This window comes from Salmo salar, chromosome ssa12 (genome assembly GCF_905237065.1).
Source record: "Salmo salar chromosome ssa12, Ssal_v3.1, whole genome shotgun sequence".
In the NCBI taxonomy this organism is placed as follows: Eukaryota; Metazoa; Chordata; class Actinopteri; order Salmoniformes; family Salmonidae; genus Salmo; species Salmo salar.
Genome location: NC_059453.1, coordinates 98,112,161 through 98,125,296, shown reverse-complemented (window position 1 = coordinate 98,125,296; position 13,136 = coordinate 98,112,161). Strand labels below are relative to the sequence as shown.

At 40.6% G+C, this 13,136-nt stretch overlaps 1 protein-coding gene across 4 annotated transcripts in view; it reads right to left on the bottom strand.

Annotated features, from left to right (window-relative positions):
* The window catches only part of LOC106566236 (sodium- and chloride-dependent GABA transporter 1), a 62,132-nt gene that overhangs the window by 12,765 nt on the left and 36,231 nt on the right, over positions 1–13,136 (bottom strand). Inside the window, exons 1-10 of one of the 4 annotated variants that reach the window (XR_006758117.1) lie at positions 10,244–10,684; positions 8,693–9,077; positions 8,257–8,388; positions 7,831–7,931; positions 7,329–7,438; positions 6,659–6,791; positions 6,054–6,188; positions 4,760–4,863; positions 3,564–3,688; positions 2,196–2,308 (exon numbers count right to left, since the gene is read on the bottom strand). Coding sequence is in view for 3 of the 4 variants with exons in the window: in XM_045691974.1 (XP_045547930.1) it covers positions 2,196–2,308; positions 3,564–3,688; positions 4,760–4,863; positions 6,054–6,188; positions 6,659–6,791; positions 7,329–7,438; positions 7,831–7,931; positions 8,257–8,388; positions 8,693–8,918 (1,179 nt within the window). In the remaining variant the exon portion in view is untranslated. Of the gene's footprint in view, positions 1–2,195; positions 2,309–3,563; positions 3,689–4,759; positions 4,864–6,053; positions 6,189–6,658; positions 6,792–7,328; positions 7,439–7,830; positions 7,932–8,256; positions 8,389–8,692; positions 9,078–10,243; positions 10,686–13,136 lie in introns of those variants that run through there. The other 3 variants (XM_045691974.1, XM_014134126.2, XM_045691973.1) reach the window with 3 other exon arrangements.

The following is a 13,136-nucleotide window of genomic DNA, read 5'->3' as shown; positions in this document are numbered from 1 at the left end:
AATACTATACCACACATTATATAATACTATACCACACATTATATAATACTATACAACACATTATATAATACTATACCACACATTATATAATACTATACCACACATTATATAATACTATACCACACATTATATAATACTATACCACACATTATATAATACTATATAATACTGTACAACACATTATATAATACTATATAATACTATACCACACATTATATAATACTATACCACACATTATATAATACTATACCACACATTATATAATACTATACCACACATTATATAATACTATACAACACATTATATAATACTATACCACACATTATATAATACTATACCACACATTATATAATACTATACCACACATTATATAATACTATACAACACATTATATAATACTATACCACACATTATATAATACTATATAATACTGTACAACACATTATATAATACTATATAATACTATACCACACATTATATAATACTATACCACACATTATATAATACTATACCACACATTATATAATACTATACAACACATTATATAATACTATATAATACTATACCACACATTATATAATACTATACAACACATTATATAATACTATACAACACATTATATAATACTATATAATATTGTACAACACATTATATAATACTGTACAACACATTATATAATACTATACAACACATTATATAATACTATACAACACATTAACACAATATCACTACTAGGTTAGATATAGTAGTTTACTGTGGAGGTATAGTATTATATAATATCACTACTAGGTTAGATATAGTAGTTTACTGTGGAGGTATAGTATTATATAATATCACTACTAGGTTAGATATAGTAGTTTACTGTGGAGGTATAGTATTATATAATATCACTACTAGGTTAGATATAGTAGTTTACTGTGGAGGTATAGTATTATATAATATCACTACTAGGTTAGATGGAGTAGATTACTGTGGAGGTATAGTATTATATAATATCACTACTAGGTTAGATATAGTAGTTTACTGTGGAGGTATAGTATTATATAATATCACTACTAGGTTAGATGGAGTAGTTTACTGTGGAGGTATAGTATTATATAATATCACTACTAGGTTAGATATAGTAGTTTACTGTGGAGGTATAGTATTATATAATATCACTACTAGGTTAGATATAGTAGTTTACTGTGGAGGTATAGTATTATATAATATCACTACTATGTTAGATATAGTAGTTTACTGTGGAGGTATAGTATTATATAATATCACTACTAGGTTAGATATAGTAGTTTACTGTGGAGGTATAGTATTATATAATATCACTACTAGGTTAGATATAGTAGTTTACTGTGGAGGTATAGTATTATATAATATCACTACTTGGTTAGATGGAGTAGTTTACTGTGGAGGTATAGTATTATATAATATCACTACTAGGTTAGATGGAGTAGATTACTGTGGAGGTATAGTATTATATAATATCACTACTAGGTTAGATATAGTAGTTTACTGTGGAGGTATAGTATTATATAATATCACTACTTGGTTAGATGGAGTAGATCAGTGTTGGATGGAATTGACTTCTTGCCCCTCTTATAGAATATTAGGGCAACAATATTGCAATCATGCAACTCATTCAGTCAAGCACTGCATTAGATGGATAATACTACATTCATTGTCCAACACAACACAACACAATGCAATAACACAAAAAACAACATCACAACAACAACAAGACAACATACACACAACACAACAATGCAATAACACAACAACACAACACAAAACAACAACACAACAACAACATCAACAACACAACACAAAACAACAACACAACAACAAGACAACAACACAAAACAACAACACAACACATCACACAACAACACATCACACCCATTCAATAACACAACAACAAGACAACAACACAACACATCACACAACAACACATCACACCCATTCAATAACACAACAACAAGACAACATCACAACAACACAAAACAATAACACAACAACACAACACAAAACAACAACACAAAACAATAACACAACAACACAACAACAAGACAACAACACAACACATCACACAACAACACATCACACCCATTCAATAACACAACAACAAGACAACAACACAAACAACAACAACACAATACAACAACAGAAACAAGAAAAACAAATAGCTTTTGTTTCCTCACCTGACTGTCGATTCCCAGCATGAGCAGCATGGAGAAGAAGAGGATCGCCCAGAGAGGAGAGATAGGCAGCTGGGTTACTGCCTCGGGGTAGGCCAAGAACGCCAAGCCAGGACCTGCAACACAACACAGACAGGCAGTTAGAGACGGGATCTGACAACACAACACAGACAGTTAGAGACGGGATCAGACAACACAACACAGGCAGTTAGAGACGGGATCTGACAACACAACACAGACAGGCAGTTAGAGACGGGATCAGACAACACAACACAGGCAGTTAGAGACGGGATCAGACAACACAACACAGGCAGTTAGAGACGGGATCTGACAACACAACACAGGCAGTTAGAGACGGGATCTGACAACACAACACAGACAGTTAGAGACGGGATCAGACAACACAAAACAGACAGACAGTTAGAGACGGGATCTGACAACACAACACAGACAGTTAGAGACGGGATCTGACAACACAACACAGACAGACAGTTAGAGACGGGATCAGACAACACAACACAGACAGTTAGAGACGGGATCTGACAACACAACACAGACAGACAGTTAGAGACGGGATCTGACAACACAACACAGACAGACAGTTAGAGACGGGATCTGACAACACAACACAGACAGTTAGAGATGGGATCAGACAACACAACACAGACAGTTAGAGACGGGATCAGACAACACAACACAGACAGACAGTTAGAGACGGGATCTGACAACACAACACAGACAGACAGTTAGAGATGGGATCAGACAACACAACACAGACAGACAGTTAGAGACGGGATCAGACAACACAACACAATACAGACAGCCAGAGACGGGATCTGACAGCACAGCCCATTCCTGTTCAAATACCCATTTAGAGAAGTGTTTCAATGTCCATGGTTTTACAGTGAGTCCTACTGTTCTTCCAAGATTCGCTCTTATTTCTTTGCTCAAATCAAAACGTAATTTGTCGCATGCTCCTGAATACAAGTGTAGACCTTACCGTGAAATGCATACCTACCCAACAACGCAGTTCAAGAAATAGAGTTAAGAAAATATTTACTAAATAAACTAAAAGTAAAAAAATTGTCAAATTAAAAATAAAAAGTTAAAATAACAATAATGAGGATATATGCAGAGGGTACCGGTACAGAGTTAATGTGCGAGGGTACAGGTTAGTTGAGTTATTTTGTACATGTAGGTCGGGGTAAAATGACAATGCATAGATGATAAACAGTGAGCAGCAGCAGTGTAAAAAACAAAATGGAGGGGGGGGTGTCGATGTAAATAGTCCAGGTGGCCATTTGATTAATAATACGCTAAGTCCTGTATTGTTTCATTAAAGATCTATATCAATAGTGAAATGGTAATTACCTGAGGCTGCTACTTCTATTATAGGCCTCTTAGTCACGTTGGCCATGAAGCCCACAATGGAGAAGATGACTAGGCCAGCGAACATGCTGGTGAACGAGTTGATGCAGCACACAATGACAGAATCTCTGCAGGGAGATGGAGAGAAAGACAACAAAAAAAAGCATGGGTTTGGAACGTCTGTTGTCACACTGATATGGAAGCCTTATCAAACCACAGCACATTTACAATTGGGAGGGAGGGAGGGAGGGAGTGTTTTGCATTCTATAGCCGAGTGTTACTGCAATGTCAATGGACTGACCTATTCATTTCAGAGATGGGGTGTTTGTTCATTCGGTGCCAGGGTTGAACATAGGAGAGAGACAGAGATGATGTGACAGCTGAGAGATGTGTTTTCGCTTTGTCTCTCTCTCTCTTTCTCTCTCTCTCGCCGACCCTCTCTCTCTCTCTCTCTCTCTCTCTCTCTCTCTCTCACCCTCCTCTCTCTCCAACCCCCCTCTCTCTCTCCAACCCCCCCTCTCTCTCCAACCCCCCCTCTCTCTCTCCAACCCCCCTCTCTCTCTCCAACCCCCCCTCTCTCTCAACCCCCATCTCTCTCTCCTACCCCCTCTCTCTCTCTCACCACTCCTCTCTCTCTCTCTCTCTCTCTCTCTCTCTCTCCCACCCTCTCAATTCAATTAAATTCAAAAGGGCTTTATTGGCATGGGAAACATATGTTTACATTGCCAAAGCAAATGGAATAGACAATAAACAAAAGGGAAATAAACAAGGGAAACATTAGTAAACACTACACTCTCAAAGTCTCTCTCTCTCTCTCTCTCTCTCTCTCTCTCTCTCTCTGTCTCTCTGTCTCTCTCTCTGTGTGTCTCTCTCTCTCTCTATGTGTCTCTCTCTCTCTCGCTGTCTCTCTCTCTCTCTCTCTCTCCCTCTCTCTCTCTGTCTCTCTCTCTCTCTCTCTGTCTCTCTCTCTCTGTCTCTCTCTCTGTCTCTCTCTCTCTCTCTTTATGTCTCTCTCTCTCTTTATGTCTCTGTCTCTCTCTCTTTATGTCTCTGTCTCTCTGTCTCTCTCTGTCTCTCTCTCTCTCTCATCAGCGGAGGCAGAATATAAACTGATAGCAGAGAGCTGGATGGAACGGTGTTGTAGACTTTAACCTACCTGAAAACATGATTATTGAACGGTGTTGTAGATTTTAACCTACCTGTAAACATTATTATTGAATGGGTTGTAGCTTCCCAGAGCAATCAGTGATCCCAGCCCCAGCCCATAGGAGAAGAAGATCTGAGTGGCAGCATCCAACCACACCTGATGAGAACAGAGAGACAGAGAGTCAAAACACACTGCAAGTCAAAACACACTGGTACTCACAGCATCACATACAGCAATCAGCATCCATTCTCCCTCTGTATCTGTTCACTGATAAAGGCTAGCTACCTCTGTATCAGTTCACTGATAAAGGCTAGCTACCTCTGTATCTGTTCACTGGTAAAGGCTAGCTACCTCTGATTCTGATAAAGGCTAGCTACCTCTGTATCTGCTCACTGGTAAAGGCTAGCTACCTCTGATCCTGATAAAGGCTAGCTACCTCTGTATCTGCTCACTGATAAAGGCTAGCTACCTCTGTATCTGCTCACTGATAAAGGCTAGCTACCTCTGTATCTGTTCACTGATAAAGGCTAGCTACCTCTGTATCAGTTCACTGATAAAGGCTAGCTACCTCTGTATCAGTTCACTGATAAAGGCTAGCTACCTCTGTATCAGTTCACTGATAAAGGCTAGCTACCTCTGTATCTGCTCACAGATAAAGGCTAGCTACCTCTGTATCTGTTCACTGGTAAAGGCTAGCTACCTCTGTATCTGTTCACTGGTAAAGGCTAGCTACCTCTGATTCTGATAAAGGCTAGCTACCTCTGTATCTGCTCACTGATAAAGGCTAGCTACCTCTGTATCTGTTCACTGATAAAGGCTAGCTACCTCTGTATCTGTTCACTGATAAAGGCTAGCTACCTCTGTATCAGTTCACTGATAAAGGCTAGCTACCTCTGTATCAGTTCACTGATAAAGGCTAGCTACCTCTGTATCTGCTCACAGATAAAGGCTAGCTACCTCTGTATCTGCTCACAGATAAAGGCTAGCTACCTCTGTATCTGCTCACAGATAAAGGCTAGCTACCTCTGATTCTGATAAAGGCTAGCTACCTCTGTATCTGCTCACTGATAAAGGCTAGCTACCTCTGTATCTGTTCACTGATAAAGGCTAGCTACCTCTGTATCTGTTCACTGATAAAGGCTAGCTACCTCTGTATCTGTTCACTGATAAAGGCTAGCTACCTCTGTATCTGTTCACTGATAAAGGCTAGCTACCTCTGATTCTGTTCACTGATAAAGGCTAGCTACCTCTGTATCTGTTCACTGATAAAGGCTAGCTACCTCTGTATCTGCTCACTGATAAAGGCTAGCTACCTCTGTATCTGCTCACTGATAAAGGCTAGCTACCTCTGATTCCTTGAGCTTTTCAAAGTTGGGCGTGATATAGAAGAGGATTCCATCGATGGCTCCGGGGAGAGTGATGCCGCGGCAGAAGAGGATGAAGAGCATGAAGTAGGGGTACGTGGCTGAGAAGTACACCACCTGAAACAGGGAGGGAGGGAGGGAGGGAGAGAGAGAGAGAGAGAGAGAGAGAGAGAGGGAGGGAGGGAGGGAGAGAGAGGGAGGGAGGGAGGGAGGGAGGGAGGGAGGGAGGGAGGGAGGAGAGAGAGAGAGAGGGAGGGAGGGAGGGAGGGAGGGAGGGAGAGACTTGTTAAAATACAAGACAACAGAGCTATGCCACCCCTCCTTACGTCATTACTATAGTCAGGACCCATGCATGGATTAACAGCCATTTTTCCAATCAAATGTTTCTTAAATGGATTTTGAATCTAAAGCCATGCCTCTTGCTTTTACAAATTACCAGGGGACATGCTGGACCCCCAACATCCAATACGGCTGCCAAAATCCAACATGGCTGCCAAAATCCAACATGGCTGCCAAAATCCAATGTCAAGATTCCTCAGTGCGGTTTAGCCCCTACTCTCTGAATTTAGTCGGTGGCAGCCTCTTACCTTGCCGGTCCATGCGACACCTTTCCAGATGCAGAAATAAACCAGGACCCAAGCGATGGCCAGCGTGATGGCTAGAGGCGCTCTGATCTCCCCAGGCTTCTCCAGGCCATCCGTCATTTGGTGCATGTTACGTCTATAGGACAAATCAACCCATCTATCAACCAACCAATCAATCAACCAATCTATCAACCAATCAATCAACCCATCTATCAACCAATCAATCAACCCATCTATCAACCAATCAATCAACCAATCTATCAACCAATCAATCAACCAACCAATCTATCAACCAATCTATCAACCAACCAATCTATCAACCAATCAATCAACCCATCTATCAACCAACCAATCAATCAACCAATCAATCAACCAATCTATCAACCAACCAATCAATCAATACAATTGGTGCATGTTACGTCTATAGGACAAATCAACCCATCTATCAACCAACCAATCTATCAACCAATCAATCAACCCATCTATCAACCAACCAATCTATCAACCAATCAATCAACCAATCAAACAACCAATCAATACAATTGGTTTATACATCCGTTTTCATCAACTACAAACCCCATTCATTATTTTCTACACTGTGTGTGGTCTAACCAGAGCCCCAAAAAAAAAAAACCAAACTTTTTTTTAAATATAATAAAATACTTGTTCTTACTCCCAGAATTCCTGAACGGCGCTGGTGAGGTTGACAGCGTTCGGGATGCTGTAGTTTGTGTAACAGCGCTCTGTATTCCAAGAATTTCCACATGATTGCCATGGTAGCTCCTGGAATAACAAAGACGGGGGGGGGTTTCTCTCACTTTTTGTCATTTTGCCCATCTCTTTCACCCAGGCGACATGCACCACTTTTTATTTTGTTGAAAGGGTACTGATGGCCAAATTCGATATCTTTGAATTAACTATACATAAAAGAAACAGTATTTCTTTCTTTTCAGCATTCAAATGGATAACACTGAAGGATGGGGCCTATGCCCCTGCTCTTTCAGTTCTCAGTCATGCTACTTAAAGACATTCATCAGGGAAAATTAGCTTTTCCTTTTTTAAAACCTCCCAGTGAACGAAATGCAATAACCTCACATTAATTCGTGTTTTTTTGTTTTTGTTTTGTACTTATAACTTTTTTTTCATAGAAAATCAGTAATATCCATCATACTCACAGAAGTAAAGGAGGACCAGAGATAGTATATAGCCCAGGAAATGATGACAATGTAATAAATATTTAGCCAGAAAGAAAGGACTGCAGCGGCTAGGCCAACACCTAGAACAGCAGGGAAGAGTAGCATTAGGAATGTATATACTGTCAGTTAATATAAAATGAAATGAAATCATGTGACACCTTGAGTAATTGGAGATACATTTTTTTAACATAAAATAACTTTAGCAAGTTATATTAAATATGTGGTTTAATCTGTAATACAACGGGGAGTGAAGACATGCACTGAAATTGCAGATATTTGTGTGTGTTTATTGACAACAAGTTTAAAAAAAAAAAAAGAGTATTGGATGAGGAGAGCTAATTGTTTTACGGAATATATTGAGATGTATTTCAGTTGAACCTCTAAACGTAGTATTTTTTGATTTACCTTTAAACATGGGAGCCAGTTTCCACACTCCAAGCCCTCCAATCGATGTGTACTGACCGAGGGACGTTTCGAGCAGAAACAGGGGCATACCAGCAAATATGAGCGTCAAAAAGTAGGGAATCAAGAAGGCCCCTGGATGGAAGGTGAAAGGGGAAGTAAACAAAGAAATATAATGGTGAATTAAAGTGACCATTTACATTGATATACCGGGAACAAATCATCAAATCATCCAAAGAGATAAAGAGATAAAGACAAAAAAAAATTGCATCACACTGATGCGCCTAAAATTAATGATAATTACGCTCAATCTGGAGAGAAAAAGACCATTGGGATTATTTAAATGAGGGACCCAGAACACATTCCCTGTTTGAAGGGTCAAGTTTTAAACCTCCTTCTGTTTTTTGAAAACACGGAAAAGCGCCGACATCTTGATTACCTCCTCCGTTCTTCCCACATAGATAAGGAAATCTCCAGACATTTCCGAGTCCAATTGCGTAACCGACGCAAGACAGGAGAAAGTCAAATTTTCCAGTCCAGTTTTCTCTTTCGGGAAGTTCTTTTTTCTGGACTTTTACGACCAAGGTTTTAGGTTTGTCATTAGGCTCCGCATTCACCTCCGTTAAAACGTGTCCATCCGAGGCTTTAGTTCCATTAGTCGCCATGTCTCTCTGATTAATGTTAGATTTCCTGGCGAGGGTGGCAGGCGGTTGGAAGATTTTAACCCCACCGATCCACGTAGACAGCAGCTTCACGGTTTGTTACCCAGCCGGTGGACCGTTGGATGTGAAGGAGCGGGAACACCGAGGAAGTTAAAAGCGAACCTGGGAAAAAAAAGAGCAAGAGAATGTTAAAATAGGAAATTAAAATAACGATAGGACCTTGTAAATATTTACATAATATTGCATTAACACGGGAATTATCCAAATGAAAGTATAGCGCTGAAAATGGGCCGTTTTGAAGAGTTTTCATTGAGTCACTTTGTTGGCGCTGGGGACAAGAGATCACAAGAGGACCCTGTGGTGCTTTTTAACCAGCCAGGTTGATTTACAGCGTCGTTACTCTCAATGTCTCCTTTATACGTCTTTAAAACAGCACACATTCCGCCGACAGGTCATTTAACACTGTTAAGAGGAGGAGGCGATCACAGCTGTCCAATTATTCAGCATTTGGATGGTTAATTGCAGAGGAACTCAACCATCAATTTGACAAAAAAAATAAAAAAGATACATTACATTCATTCACGCGCTATGGCTTAGAATGTATCCACCCAAATAAGTGTAAGGTTATAAATAAAAACTGAATGCAAAGCATTCATATTAACATACATCAGCTTGTCTGTTAATTATCCGAGGTTAAATACTTTGAATATAGTTTTCTTTAACTATTCATAATAAATGTGATACAAAAGTAAATTGATTGATAAAAACAAAACAAAAATCGTTCCTGTTACAAGTCAAAACGCAATGTGCGTATTGTGGAAACATTGGCTAGGCAACGTCATGCTTTTGGTATTTTTAGGCATTTCTTTGTTTGAATAATACCGTGCCTCTATATCTGTGGTATAATGGTGAAATATCCCCCGTTTTGCCCCTCAGCTAGTTGAAATTTATGGAAGGGGATGGAGATGGATAAGTGCCCGCAAACAAAAGCGACAAGCTTTACGCGTCAGTCACTCTCCTTACGCTTCCTTTCACATTTGCTGATGATTTTCGATGAATTATGGAACTTCAAAAAACGAATCAAATGTAGAATGATGTGATTTATCACTCTCTTTGAAGTTGCATGGATTTAAATATATATATATATCATTGATTTATCCACTGTAGGCGAATCATCTCGGCTACTCAGTGCGCAACATCTGAAACACCGTTTTTCCCCACCGAGACAGCAACTCCGCATCCCCAAATGGGTTCACACGGTTCTGTCCAATGTTCTGACCATCGCAATGAAGTTTTCCCACACTGTTAAACGTAAATTCTGTACTTACAATCAAACTGCTGTGCCAGCCAGAAATGTGGGACATGGTATAGTATCCGTGCGTTCTTCTAAAAGTTGTGTTCGTGAAGCTTCTAACCGAATCGAATATATATATATATATTTTTTAGAGATAGATTAGCAGAACTAAACTATGATCCTGATGGGAAAGGTGAGTTTGCAGGAAAGCAGGAACAAGGTGTGAGTGGTGCTGTCCGTTAGCTTGGTGATGCTGAAGGAGAGAGCCAAGCAGAGGAGAGGAGAGCAGAGCGGGGAAACAACACCACGAAAAGGCAGCAGCTTCACCTCGTAACACCATCTATCTTCAGCGGCCAGGGTTGTTACGCAGAGCACAAATCCCCGTTTCTCATCTACATAGCGTCAATGTCATCTGAAAGTCGACCCTCCCCGTGTCCAACATTTCCACCACTGAGATCGCTGTGGTTTTGAGAAAGGGGCATCTTATTGTCTCATGGTTTTATATGCATAGTGCTTTTCAACAACTTGGGGATTTTTGTTTTCTACACGAATTGATTGGGTGATTCACAGACAGTTATATGACTTAACATTTTTGTTAGCTTTACGTGATTGCTCACATATAGGAAAGTTATCATACCCTTAACTGTGTTAATATTCCCAGAAACAAATTCATTTTTCCATTAATCCACTTTATTTGGAATGATATTTGGAATTTTCAATATTTTCAATATTAGTTTTATGGTGTTGAAAAGCTTTACTTTGTCATTTCTCCACCAGGCACAGCCAGAAGAGGACTGGCCAACCCTCATAGCCTGGTTCCTCTCTAGGTTTCTTTCTAGGTTTTGGCCTTTCTAGGGAGTTTTTCCTAGCCACCATGCTTCTACACCTGCATTACTTGCTGTTTGGGGTTTTTAGGCTTGTAACGCCCTGGCCATAGAGAGGGCTTTTTGTTCTTTATTTTGGTTAGGCCAGGGTGTTACATTGGGTGGGCGATCTATGTTCCTTTTTCTATGTTTTTGTATTTCTTTGTTTTGGGCCGAGTAGGGTTCCTAATCAGAGGCAGCTGTCTATCGTTGTCTCTGATTGGGAACCATACTTAGCCAGCCTGTTTTCCTTTGGGGTTTTGTGGGTAGTTGTTTTCTGTCTTGTGTGTTCACCTGGCAGAACTGTTGGCTTTCGTTTTCCCTGTTTGTTTTTGAAGTGTCTCATTAAAAATCATTATGACCACTTACCACGCTGCATCTTGGTCCCCTCTTCCAGGCGATCGTTACAAGGCTGGGTTTCTGTTACAGCACTTTGAGATATCAGCTGATGTAAGAAGGGCTATATAAATACATTTGATTTGATTTTGAGAGATGTGGAGGGATATTTACACATTGGGGACTTATTCCAGGTTGGGCAAATGCGTCTCCCTATAACATATATATTTTTTTTTCTTCAATGAACTCAGTCGGTGTCTCAATTCACTGTTGAGAGTTAGAATAGTAGAATACACAAGGTGACATTTCGAAACCTGGTTGTGAATCCTCCGTTTTTCTCTTTTTTTACGTCAGAGGAAAACAACCGTTGTAGATATGGAGGCAGATGTCAATCATGCTGTGGTTGCTGGCAAACTGTGATAAGAGGAACCAGTCAATAAAAGCTAGTCTGAGGGTGGGAGATAAATTGAAAACTGCGTCTATAATCTTTTTTTTTAATTCCGCATAAGACCCCGGTGACAGAGGAAAAACAGACTTTTTAAAAGCAGAACTGAACCCCAAATGTTGAGACAAACGAATATATCGATAGTAGACACTATAGTGGGCCTCGGTGAGTTTGAGACTTGGAAAAGTGCAAGAGACATAAACAGCTAAAACAGAAAGATGGCGTCTGTTGTGTTCCGTTCTGATTGGCTCACTCAGCTAGAATAGGGATTGGGTGTTTTATCCACTCTTCTTATTCTTCAAAAGCTTGAAGTCCATGCATACCAAATGGTGAATAGATGATTTCATCATGACCCGATCGTTCAAATCACCTGGTGCCAGCAATGTTTCTAATTTTCTACCCACAGTCACCCAGTACCACTCTCCCTTCTGTATCTCAGCTAATATCCTACCCACAGTCACCCAGTACCACTCTCCCTGCTGTATCACAGCTAATATCCTACCCACAGTCACCCAGTACCACTCTCCCTGCTGTATCACAGCTAATATACTACCCACAGTCACCCAGTACCACTCTCCCTGCTGTATCACAGCTAATATCCTACCCACAGTCACCCAGTACCACTCTCCCTGCTGTATCTCAGCTAATATCCTACCCACAGTCACCCAGTACCACTCTCCCTGCTGTATCACAGCTAATATCCTACCCACAGTCACCCAGTACCACTCTCCCTGCTGTATCTCAGCTAATATCCTACCCACAGTCACCCAGTACCACTCTCCCTGCTGTATCACAGCTAATATCCTACCCACAGTCACCCAGTACCACTCTCCCTGCTGTATCACAGCTAATATCCTACCCACAGTCACCCAGTACCACTCTCCCTGCTGTATCTCAGCTAATATCCTACCCACAGTCACCCAGTACCACTCTCCCTGCTGTATCACAGCTAATATCCTACCCACAGTCACCCAGTACCACTCTCCCTGCTGTATCACAGCTAATATCCTACCCACAGTCACCCAGTACCACTCTCCCTGCTGTATCACAGCTAATATCCTACCCACAGTCACCCAGTACCACTCTCCCTGCTGTATCTCAGCTAATATCCTACCCACAGTCACCCAGTACCACTCTCCCTGCTGTATCTCAGCTAATATCCTACCCACAGTCACCCAGTACCACTCTCCCTGCTGTATCTCAGCTAATATCTAATACCACTCTCTCTCTCTCATTTGGATTGTGAGGCCGTATTCAGGTATGTGCCACTCTCTCTCTCTCAT